The sequence below is a fragment of the Scyliorhinus torazame genome, chromosome 8, assembly GCF_047496885.1.
Source record: "Scyliorhinus torazame isolate Kashiwa2021f chromosome 8, sScyTor2.1, whole genome shotgun sequence".
NCBI lineage: Eukaryota > Metazoa > Chordata > Chondrichthyes > Carcharhiniformes > Scyliorhinidae > Scyliorhinus > Scyliorhinus torazame.
Window position 1 is genome coordinate 281682801 of NC_092714.1, and position 12805 is coordinate 281695605.

The 12805-nt window shown below is 54.3% G+C and overlaps 1 protein-coding gene across 1 annotated transcript in view; it reads left to right on the top strand.

The window, feature by feature from the left end:
* fer1l4 (fer-1 like family member 4) overlaps positions 1–12805 on the top strand; it is a 527478-nt gene that overhangs the window by 361734 nt on the left and 152939 nt on the right. The window contains exon 32 of the mRNA XM_072515422.1: positions 3414–3453. Coding sequence (XP_072371523.1) covers positions 3414–3453 — 40 coding nt within the window. The remainder of the gene's footprint in view (positions 1–3413; positions 3454–12805) is intronic.

Sequence of the window (12805 nt, forward strand, 5' to 3'; positions counted from 1 at the left end):
ACGTGGGGTTGGGTTGTGCACCAAAACAATTAACCAATCTCTATCAAAGTGGTTTATTGGATTGCTTTTTCATGGCATTCTTGAAAGTTTGAGCGGCCCCCAACTGGACTGTTCAACACTGGGTGATAGGGGGCAGTCCTCGTGTGCCATATGCCATTTGTTCTCACAAAACGCTGGAAATCATCGCCAGTGAAGGGGGAGCCATTGTCCGAAACAACTGACTCGGGAAGCCCATGAGTGGAAAACATTTGACGTAAGGCATATTCTGTGGCCACCAAGGTAGTTACCCCATCACTTGAACTGATAGCCACTTTGAATGGGCATCCACCAGCATCAAAACATCTTGCCCATAAACGGGCTCGCATAATCAACGTGGACCCTCGTCCATGGGAGGCCTAGCCATTTCCCAAGATTGAAGCGTGGCAGAAGGTGGCATAGATTGCTGCATTTGGCAAGAGTGGCACTGTTGTACTAGTTCTTCAATGGCTTTGTCTATGCCTGGCCACCAAATGTTTGTTTGACCTTTGAAAGAATGGGGTCTCTTTGGGTACAGCTGCGATGTGCCTTGTGGACACTAGCAGGGTGTCTGGGAATTTTAGGACTTGAATGATCTCCTGGGGTATCTGGTGGTGGAATGCTCTGTGTAGGGCAGGCAGCTTAATGCACCCACATTAGCAATTTGGGTTCTGGGCCGGTTAGAAGCAGGGCCCAACGCTGCACTCTCGTCAAGGCTGTGGGCAATGTGGGCTGATCTTCCCATAACAGGTTCAGTAATGGCTTGTGGTCAGTCACTATGTCGAACTGTCGACCGTACACATACTGGTGAAATTCCTTCACACCCAATATAACCGCTAAACCCTTCTTCTCTATCTGGGGGTAGTTTTATTCTGCGTCAGAAAGGGTCTTCAAGGAAAGGTGATAGGACATTCCAAACCATCTACATTTTGTGGGCTAAAACTGCCCCTAGTCTGTAAGGGGATGCACCACATGGCGGCACAATTGGTTTTCTCAGATTGAAATTACCAAGAGGTTTCACAACTGGGAAGGATTCCTGTTGAGATTCTCTCCATTGCCACCTCTAATTCTTCCTTAACATCTGATGTAATGGTGCCAATGTTGTGGCTAAATTCGGAATAAACCTTCCATAATAATTGACCATAGCGAGGAAGGACTTAAGCCTGACGTTGGTAGTGGGGAAAATTCTAGAATCCGTTATCAAAGATTTTATCGCAGAAAACTTAGAAAACAGTGGCAAGCTCGGACAGAGTCAGCATGGCAAATCTACTGGAATTCTTAGGGGATGTAACTAGTAGAGTTGACGAGGGGGAGCTAGTCGATGTGGTATATTTGGACTTTCAGAAGGCTTTTGACAAAGTCCCGCAAAAGAGAATTAGTGTGTTAAATTAAACTCATGGGATTATGAGTAGATCCTGTCCAGCTCTGAGCTGTGCCTGTTGATCCTGCGTCAGATCTTGGAGCCGTACCGCCCCATACTTGGTTAACCCTTTCAGCCTCTCTTTGAAGCTCAATGGTGCCTTTTTCACCGCATTCCATCAGCTGACCTATCTTGCTCGCTTTATCCAATGTAATTCTGGTCTCTGCCAGAAGCTTCTTCTGGATATTAAAGTTATGGATCCCACAAACCTGTCAGTCAAGCAACATGTTGCTAAGCGCAGTTCCAAACTCTCAGTGCTCAGCAAGCTGGTGAAACCGGACTACGGAGTTTGAGACAGACTCTTCATGGTCCCTCACTGCAGAGTTAAACTTGTAACACAAGAAACCGAAGCAGGAGTTGGCCACCAGGCCCTTCAGATCTCCCCCGCCATTCAATACCATCGTGTCTGATGTATCCTGGCCTCAACTCCTTTTCTGCGCCTATTCCCCAGAGTCTCTATTCCTCGATCTATCAAATATTTATCCATCTCCACTTTGAATATTTCTAATGATCCAGCCTCCAGCAGCTTCCAGGGCAGAGAATTCCAGAGATAACATTGGAGGATAATCAAGGGCCTTGCGTTGAAATGTTCATTACCCAATTCCACTATCTGGTCAAAGGTCTTCGAGTCGGGTGCTTCCGGGGACGAGAGTCTTAATCAAATTATACATTTGGGGCCCTAAACTGTCAGAAGTATCAGTTTCTGCTTCTCCTCACCTGTGATCTTGTTCACAATAAAGAAGAAATGGAGCAGTTTGATGTACTGACTCCAAGACCCAACCCCTAGATTCCCAATGATAGACATTTCTACTCAGGGTTCAAATGATTCCGACTCTTGCTGGAGCTTCTCTACTTCCTCAACCGCTCCTTCCCCTCCCCTCGACTCTACTTCCTCAACCGCTCCTTCCTCCCACCTCAATTCACATCGACTGTAGGCTGTGATTGAAAACCTTGGCCTCATGGCCAGTGTCGTGGCTCGAGACATACACTGGAGGCTTCCAGCAGTTAAGAAAGAGGTTTATTGATGGAAGACAAAGGTAGTTGGAGAACAGGCACAGAACAATATACAAGTCTTTACAAGTCCGCCTCCAGGTCCACACTGCCCATGGTCCTGCTCCCAGCCTCTGCACAAACTCCCCGTTGGCTGGGATTTGCTCGTTCCCATGTGATTGGCCTAGAGCCGTCATGTGGTCTGTGGAGCCAGCCGCCCCCTTAAAGGGGTCAACACCACCACAATGTCCTTTTCTCAATAAACTCCTTCATTGTTAGAAATGCCTCTCTGACTTCTCTAACTCAGACATCTTGTATATTCCCTTCCTTTGCATAACCAGGGGTGGCTGGGTCCATCAGCTCTTGGAGTCTGGGCTCTGAATTCTCTCCTTGAAACTTTCACATTTCTTTCATCAAGATGGGGGAATGGAAACATTGACATTCAGCAGGGCCTCTGAGCTTCAAACGGAGTGAAGCACGTTCTTCAGGCAGTAGAGAGGGAATTTTACTTTGCAGCTGTCCGCACTGAACTTGACCTGAGAATTGCAGCCTCTGCACAGAAATTGATCGTAAAGTAGAAAATTTAAAATATAATACAGACTGGGGAAGAATGTTGACAATTCCAAGATTGCAGGCATGATGGCTCAGTGATTAGCACTGCTGTCTCACAGCGCCAGAGACCCGGGTTCAATACTGGCCTTGGATCACTGTCTGTGTGGAATCTGCACGTTCTCCCCGTGTGTGCGGGTTTCCTCCGGGTGCTCCGGTTTCCTCCCACAGTCCAAAGATGTACGGGATACGTGGATAGGCCATGATCAATTCCCCTTTATTGTCCCAGGGTGTGACGGTTAGGTTTTGGGTTTGCAGGGATAGGGTGAGACATGGATCGGTGCAGACCCAATGGGCAGAATAACTTCCTTCTGCACTGTAGGGATTCTATGATTCTAAATATAAACTGAACAAAATCAGTAATTCCTCTGTTTTTCAGGAGAAAGAACATGACGATGAAGAAGAAGCCAATGAACAAGGTAAGTTATTACACGGGAGCAGGAGGAGGCCATTTGGCCCCTCAAGCCTGCTCTGCCATTCAGCAAGATCCTGACTGACCCTCTAGATCAACCCAGCCTTCCCGTACTATCCCCACAGTCCTTGTGATTCAGCGATTGCATTGTATTTTTTTAAATGTATTTTATTACAAACGTGAATCAAAAAGGTTACAGCACATAAACACCGCGGGAAACATACTTCCCAACAGTCAACTATACAGTTTGTACAACTTCTCCCCCTTTTTAACCCCCACTCCCCTGATTCCCTGGCCCCCACCCACACCTCTCACACTCATCTGCCACCCTCCGGAAAAACCCACTCATTCTCGCCCGAGTCATATGCACCCTGTGCACCACCTTAAACTGTATCAGGCCCATCCTATCACAAAAGGAGGTCCCATTTACCCTACGCAGTGCCTCATTCCATACGCCCCAATTGATCTCCCCTCCCAACTCTTCTTCCCATTTTTCGTGAATCTTCACCACCTGCTCACCTCCCTGCTCCCAGCCACTTGTATATATCCCCAATTCTTCCCTCCCCTTACACATCTGGAAGCAAAAGTCATTCCAGCAGGGTGTATCCCGCCAACCTAGGGAACTCCTTCCAGACCTTTCGTACAAGAGAACAAGGTCCCGAACCTGAACTCATTCCCTCTCGGGAGCTCTACCCTCTCCCTCAGATCCTCCAAACCCTTCCTCCAAATACAAATCCCTCTCCTTGACCAACCCCACTTCCCTCCACCTCCTGTATCCACTATCCTTCCCCATCGGCTCAAACCCAGGATTCTCGCACAGCGGCGTTAGCACCGACATCCCTTCCACCCTAAAATGCCTCCTCAGCTAATTCCATATCTTCATCGTGGACTGCACCACCGGGCTCCCTGAATACCTACTCGGAGCTATTGGCAATGCTGCCATCACCATAGCCCTCAAATTGAACCCTTTACAAGATTCCTCCTCCATCCTAACCCACTCTACCACTTCTCCTTCCCACCATCGCTGCACCATGTCCACAGTCGCCGCCCAATAATAATGAAGCAGATTTGGCAATGCTACCCCCACCCCTGCTGCCTCTGCCTCTGTAGCAGGGTCCTCCTCACCTTTGGCACCTTCCCCGCCCATACAAAATCTGAAACAATCGTGTCCAGCTTCCGAAAAAAGGTCTTTGGTATAAAGATCAGGAGTGTCTGAAAAATAAACAGAAACCTCGGCAGAATATTCATCTTTACCACTTGGACCCTCCCCGCCAAGGTCAATTACAACGTTTCCCACCTCCTAAGATCCCCCCCTGGCCTCCTCCACCAGTTTCATTAAGTTCCACTTGTGGAGCATCGTCCATTCCCTCGCTACCTGAATCCCCAAATACCTGAACCTATCCCTAGCCATTTTAAATGGCACCCCCCTAAATTGGCTCACAGTCCCAACTCGTTCACCAGGAACACTTGCTTTTCCCTACATTCAGCTTGTACGGTGAGAACCCTCCAAACCTCCCCAGCAGGCCCATCATCGTTCCCATACACCCCAGCGGATCCAAAACATACAACAATAGGTCGTTGGCATAGAGCGGCACCCGATGCTCCCTCTGTCCCCTCATAATCCCCTGCCACTCCGTCCACCCCCTAAGAGCCATCGCCAAAGGGTCTATAGCCAGCGCAAACAACAGTGGCGACAGCAGGCACCCCTGCCTTATTCCCCTGTGTAGTTGGAAACTCCCTTGAGCTCATATCATTCTCGCCCTTGGTGCCACATATAGCAACCGCACCCATAAACCACAAACCATAAACAAAATAATTGCCTTCAATGCTTCCCAAAAAATGGCCGCCGACACCTCCCCATTCTGATTCAGCTCCACATACTCCTTAATCGCCTCCGCACCTTATCACAGAAACCTCCACCCGCCAACAACCCCGAGTCAAACCTCCACCTCGGCCTCTGCTCTCATCCCGATCTAAACCGAATCTCCAGCTAGTGGGGCGCATGGTCCGAGATAACTATCCCCACATACTCTGCCCCCTCTACCCCAACCAAAATCTCCCGACTCACTACAAAGTAATCAATCCTCGAATACACCTGATAGACGTGTGAAAGGAAGGAATATTCCCTTCCCCCTGGGTTCTGAAAGCACCATGGATCCACCATACCCATCCTCTGCAGAAACCCCCCCAGCTCCCTTGCCATTCGTACCCTACCCATCGACCTGGGGCTCGACCTATCCACCCTCGGCTCTAGGACACAGTTAAAATCTCATCCCATAATTAACTGGTACGTAGCCAAATCCGGGATTGCTGCCAGCAACCCCCTCATAAAACCCACATCATCCCAATTTGGGCCATACACATTTGCCAACACTACCGGTGCCCCTTACATACCCCACTCATAATCACATATCTCCCACCGGATCCCTCACCTCCTTCACACTTACAAATCTCATGTTACTGCTCATTACAAAGAACAAAGAACAAAGAAATGTACAGCACAGGAACAGGCCCTTCGGCCCTCCAAGCCCGTGCCGACCATGCTGCCCGACTAAACTACAATCTTCTACACTTCCTGGGTCCGTATCCTTCTATTCCCATCCTATTCATATATTTGTCAAGATGCCCCTTAAATGTCCCTATCGTCCCTGCTTCCACTACCTCCTCCGGTAGTGAGTTCCAGGCACCCACTACCCTCTGCGTAAAAAACTTGCTCGTACATCTACTCTAAACCTTGCCCCTCTCACCTTAAACCTATGCCCCCTAGTAATTGACCCCTCTACCCTGGGGAAAAGCCTCTGACTATCCACTCTGTCTATGCCCCTCATAATTTTGTATACCTCTATCAGGTCTCCCCTCAACCTCCTTCGTTCCAGTGAGAACAAACCGAGTTTATTCAACCGCTCCTCATAGCTAATGCCCTCCATACCAGGCAACATTCTGGTAAATCTCTTCTGCACCCTCTCTAAAGCCTCCACATCCTTCTGGTAGTGTGGCGACCAGAATTGAACACTATACTCCAAGTGTGGCCTAACTAAGGTTCTATACAGCTGCAACATGACTTGCCAATTCTTATACTCAATGCCCCGGCCAATGAAGGCAAGCATGCCGTATGCCTTCTTGACTACCTTCTCCACCTGTGTTGCCCCTTTCAATGACCTGTGGACCTGTACTCCTAGATCTCTTTGACTTTCAATACTCTTGAGGGTTCTACCATTCACTGTATATTCCCTACCTGCATTAGACCTTCCAAAATGCATTACCTCACATTTGTCCGGATTAAACTCCATCTGCCATCTCTCCGCCCAAGTCTCCAGACAATCTAAATCCTGCTGTATCCTCCGACAGTCCTCATTGCTATCCGCAATTCCACCAACCTTTGTGTCATCTGCAAACTTACTAATCAGACCAGTTACATTTTCCTCCAAATCATTTATATATACTACAAAGAGCAAAGGTCCCAGCACTGATCCCTGTGGAACACCACTGGTCACAGCCCTCCAATTAGAAAAGCATCCCTCCATTGCTACTCTCTGCCTTCTATGGCCTAGCCAGTTCTGTATCCACCTTGCTAGCTCACCCCTGATCCCGTGTGACTTCACCTTTTGTACTAGTCTACCATGAGGGACCTTGTCAAAGGCCTTACTGAAGTCCATATAGACAACATCCACTGCTCTACCTGCATCAATCATCTTAGTGACCTCCTCGAAAAACTCTATCAAGTTAGTGAGACACGACCTCCCCTTCACAAAACCGTGCTGCCTCTCACTAATACGTCCATTTGCTTCCAAATGGGAGTAGATCTTGTCTCGAAGAATTCTCTCCAGTAATTTCCCTACCACAGAAGTAAGGCTCACCGGCCTGTAGTTCCCGGGATTATCCTTGCTACCCTTCTTAAACAGAGGAACAACATTGGCTATTCTCCAGTCCTCCGGGACATCCCCTGAAGACAGCGAGGATCCAAAGATTTCTGTCAAGGTCTCAGCAATTCCCTCTCCAGCCTCCTTCAGTATTCTGGGGTAGATCCCATCAGGCCCTGGGGACTTATCTACCGTAATATTCTTTAAGACACCCAACACCTCGTCTTTTTGGATCACAATGTAACCCAGGCTATCTACACACCCTTCTCCAGACTCAACATCTACCAATTCCTTCTCTTTGGTGAATACTGATGCAAAGTATTCATTTAGTACCTCGCCCATTTCCTCTGGCTCCACACATAGATTCCCTTGCCTATCCTTCAGTGGGCCAACCCTTTCCCAGGCTACCCTCTTGCTTTTTATGTAAGTGTAAAAAGCCTTGGGATTTTCCTTAACCCTATTTGCCAATGACTTTTCGTGACCCCTTCTAGCCCTCCTGACTCCTTGCTTAAGTTCCTTCCTACTTTCTTTATATTCCACACAGGCTTCATCTGTTCCCAGCCTTTTAGCCCTGACAAATGCCTCCTTTTTCTTTTTGACGAGGCCTACAATATCACTCGTCATCCAAGGTTCCCGAAAATTGCCGTATTTATCTTTCTTCCTCACAGGAACATGCCGGTCCTGTATTCCTTTCAACTGCCACTTGAAAGCCTCCCACATGTCAGATGTTGATTTGCCCTCAAACATCCGCCCCCAATCTATGTTCTTCAGTTCCTGCCTAATATTGTTATAATTAGCCTTCCCCCAATTTAGCACATTCATCCTCGGACCACTCTTATCCTTGTCCACCAGTACTTTAAAACTTACTGAATTGTGGTCACTGTTACCGAAATGCTCCCCTACTGAAACATCTACCACCTGGCCGGGCTCATTCCCCAATACCAGGTCCAGTACCGCCCCTTCCCTAGTTGGACTGTCTACATATTGTTTTAAGAAGCCCTCCTGGATGCTCCTTACAAACTCCGCCCCGTCTAAGCCTCTGGCACTAAGTGAGTCCCAGTCAATATTGGGGAAGTTGAAGTCTCCCATCACCACAACCCTGTTGTTTTTACTCTTTTCCAAAATCTGTCTACCTATCTGCTCCTCTATCTCCCGCTGGCTGTTGGGAGGCCTGTAGTATACCCCCAACATTGTGACTGCACCCTTCTTATTCCTGATCTCTACCCATATAGCCTCACTGCCCTCTGAGGTGTCCTCTCGCAGTACAGCTGTGATATTCTCCCGAACAAGTAGCGCAACTCCACCTCCCCTTTTACATCCCCCTCTATCCCGCCTGAAACATCTAAATCCTGGAACGTTTAGCTGCCAATCCTGCCCTTCCCTCAACCAGGTCTCTGTAATGGCAACAACATCATAGTTCCAAGTACTAATCCAAGCTCTAAGTTCATCTGCCTTACCCGTAATGCTCCTTGCATTAAAACATATGCACTTCAGGCCACCAGACCCGCTGTGTTCAGCAACTTCTCCCTGTCTGCTCTGCCTCAGAGCCACACTGTCCCTATGCCCTAGTTCTCCCTCAATGCTCTCACCTTCTGACCTATTGCTCCCGTGCCCACCCCCCTGCCATACTAGTTTAAACCCTACCGCTCCCCGCGATTTCAATCCCGAGTGGAAAACCTGCCTGACCCACCCCTTCCTGAACCTAACCAGGTCCTTCACGTAAAGGCATGTCTCCTCCGCGATCGCATTGTACCCGGCGCAGAGCCGATGGCACCTGGTGAATCCTGGGAGAGCCCAAATTGGGCTACATGCCGATCGCCAGGCTGATAGCGAATCACCCAATTTGCTCCGCACGGCGGGATCTCGCCCTCGCTGGGTATGGTCCGGATCTGCTGATTTAAATTAGCCTGTAATCTAAGTAAAATACTCGGAGCCGCTTTCACCCGACACCTGGCCGCTCCTGTGAGACCTTGCCAGGTACTCGTCCGCACAAACATGGACCAGACGTAACGGCATCTCGGGGGTCTTGGAGGGCATTCCAGAGCCCTGGGTGGTCAGAAACAGGGCAGGGTGGTACCCTGGATTCCCCCTGGCACCCAAGCACTTTGACACTGTCAGGGGTCAGGCTTTCGTGGGGGGTCTTGCCATTTGGAAGGAGGGGTTACCAGGTGCCTGTACAAGTTCTGTGGTGTGAAGGGGGTCCAGAAAACAGGGACGGGGGGGGGGGGCTGAGAGGTGGGGGAGGGTCCTGGGAGGGAGTGGGGGGCCTGAGAGGGGGTGGGGGGGGGTCCTGAGAGGGAGTGGGGGGGCCTGAGAGGGGGTGGGGGGGCCTGAGAGGGGGTGGGGGGGCCTGAGAGGGGGTGGGGGGGCCTGAGAGGAGTGGGGGGGCCTGAGAGGGGGTGGGGGGGCCTGAGAATGGTGGGGGGGCTGAGTGGGGGTGGGGAGGCTGAGTGGGGGTGGGGGAGCTGAGTGGGGGTGGGGGAGCTGAGTGGGGGTGGCGGGGCTGAGAGGGGGTGGGGGGGCTGAGAGAGGGTGGGGGGCCTGAGAGGGGTGGAGGGGCCTGAGAGGAGGTGGGGGGCCTGATAATGGTGGGGGGGGCCTGAGAATGATACATACATAGATACATAGAATTTACAGTGCAGAAGGAGGCCATTCAGCCCATCGAGTCTGCACCGGCTCTTGGAAAGAGCACCCTACCCAAGTCCACACCTCCACCCCATCCCCATAACCCAGTAACCCCACCCAGCACTAAGGGCAATTTTGGACACTAAGGGCAATTTAGCATGGCCAATCCACCTAACCTGCACATCTTTGGACTGTGGGAGGAAACCGGAGGACCCGGAGGAAACCCACGCAGACACGGGGAGAACGTGCAGACTCCGCACAGACAGTGACCCAGCGGGGAATCGAACCTGGGACCCTGGAGCTGTGAAGCAATTGTGCTAACCACCATGCTACCGTGCTGCCCCCAAATGGTGGGGGGGCTGAGTGGAGGTGGGAGGCTGAGTGGGGGTGGGGGACTAAGTGGGGGTGGGGGGGTTGAGAGGGGGTGGGGGGACCTGAGAATGGTGGGGGGGCCTGAGAATGGTGGGAGGGCTGAGTGGGGGTGGGGAGGCTGAGTGGGGGGACTGAGTAGGGGTGGGGGGACTGAAAGGGGGTGGGGGGGTATGAGAGGGGGTGGGGGGCTAGGAGGTAGTAGGGGGCGTGAGAGGGGGTGGGAGGGCTGAGAGGGGTTGGGGGGCATGAGAGGGGGTGGGGTGGCTGAGTGGGGGTGGGCGGGCCTGAGAGGGGGTGGGGACGGCAGAGGGGGTGCGGGACGTGAGAGGGGGTGGGGGGCGTGAGAGGGGGTGGGGGGGGCGTGAGAGGGGGTGGGGGGGCGTGAGAGGGGGTGGGGGGGCGTGAGAGGGGGTGGGGGGGCGTGAGAGGGGGTGGGGTGGCTGAGTTGGGGTGGGGGGCGTGAGAGGGGGTGGGGGACTGAAAGGGGGTGGGGGGCGTGAGAGGGGGTGGGGTGCGTGAGAGGGGGTGGGGGGGCGTGAGAGGGGGTGGGGGGCGTGAGAGGGAGTGGGGGACGTGAGAGGGGGTGGAGGGGGTGTGAGAGGGGGTGGGGTGGCTGAGTGGGGGTGTGAGGGGGTGGGGGGGCTGAGAGGTGGTGGGGGCGTGAGTGGGGGTGGGGTGGCTGAGAGGGGGTGGGGGGGTTTGAGAGGGGGTGGGGGACGTGAGAGGGGGTGGGGGATGTGAGAGGGGGTGGGGGATGTGAGATGGGGTGGGGGGCGTGAGGGGGTGGGGTGGCTGAGTGGGGGTGTGGGGCGTGAGAGGGGGTGGGGGACGTGAGAGGGGGTGGGGGATGTGAGATGGGGTGGGGGGCGTGAGGGGGTGGGGTGGCTGAGTGGGGGTGTGGGGCGTGAGAGGGGGTGGGGGACGTGAGAGAGGGTGGGGGCGTGAGAGGGGGTGAAGGGGGCGTGAGAGGGGGTGGGGTGGCTGAGTGGGGGTGGGGGTGTGAGGGGGTGGGGGGGCTGAGGTGGTGGGGGCGTGACTGGGGGTGGGGTGGCTGAGTGGGGGTGGGGGGGTTTGAGAGGGGGTGGGGGACGTGAGAGGGGGTGGGGGATGTGAGAGGGGGTGGGGGATGTGAGATGGGGTGGGGGGCCTGAGGGGGTGGGGTGGCTGAGTGGGGGTGTGGGGCATGAGAGGGGGTGTGGGGCATGAGAGGGGGTGTGGGGCATGAGAGGGGGTGTGGGGCGTGAGAGGGGGTGGGGGACGTGAGAGGGGGTGGGGGCGTGAGAGAGGGTGGGGGCGTGAGAGGGGGTGGGGGGCGTGAGAAGGGATGGGGGGGCGTGAGGGGGTGGGGTGTCTGAGTGGGTGTGGGGGGACTGAAAGGAGGTGGGGGGGCGTGAGAGGGTGGGGGGCGTGAGAGGGGGTGGGGGTGCGTGAGAGGGGGTGGGGGGCGTGAGAGAGGGTGGTGGGCGTGAGAGGGGGTGGGGGACTGAAAGGGGGTGGGGGGCGTGAGGGGGTGGGGGACGTGAGAGGGGGTGGGGGGCGTGAGAGAGGGTGGGGGGCATGAGAGGGGGTGGGGGGACTGAAAAGGGGTGGGGAGGCGTGAGAGGGGGTGGGGGGCGTGAGGGGGTGGGGAGGCGTGAGAGGGGGTGGGGGCGTGAGGGGGTGGTGGGCGTGAGAGGGGGTGGGGGGGCGTGAGAGGGGGTGGGGGGGACTGAAAGGGGGTGGGGGCGTGAGGGGGTGGGGGGGCGTGAGAGGGGGTGGGGGGTGTGAGAGGGGGTGGGGGGCGTAAGAGGGGGTGGGGGGGCGTGAGAGGGGGTGGGTGGACTGAAAGGGGGTGGGGGGCGTAAGAGGGGGTGGGGGGTGTGAGAGGGGGTGGGCGGACTGAAAGGGGGTGGTGGGCGTGAGAGGGGGTGGGGGGTGTGAGAGGGGGTGGGCGGACTGAAAGGGGGTGGGGCGTGACAGGAGGTGGGGACGTGAGAGGGGGTGGGGGGACTGAAAGGGGGTGGGGGGACTGAAAGGGGGTGGGGGGGGCGTGAGAGGGGGTGGGGGGGCGTGAGAGGGGGTGGGGTGGCTGAGTGGGGGTGGGGGGGCGTGAGAGGGGGTGGGGGGCCTGAGAGGGGGTGGTGGGAACAGTCGCTCCTGCTGGCGAAATCAGCTCTATAGCAGGAAATCTCTCCACGCGAGGCCTCGCCGGGGAGAAAATTCCCGAGGTCAAAAAACTGGCGACGTGCCATTGAAAATCAGGGTGATTCTCGCTGCTGAGGTCGTCGAGAAACACCCGCTAAATGGGCCCAAAATCGGATTAATGTCTGTCCACTGAATCAAGGCCAACGATTCTGACAACGGCCAGAGGCCTCTGCGGTCAGTGGGAGTTCTGGGTGGTCAGATGGGCAGGCGGGTTGGGACTGGGATCACCCCGGAATGGGACCACATGGTACAGGAGTTGGCATGGCGGACCCGCGGGCGCTGAGGAATCCATCTCCCCCCCCCCCCCCCAGCCCAGGC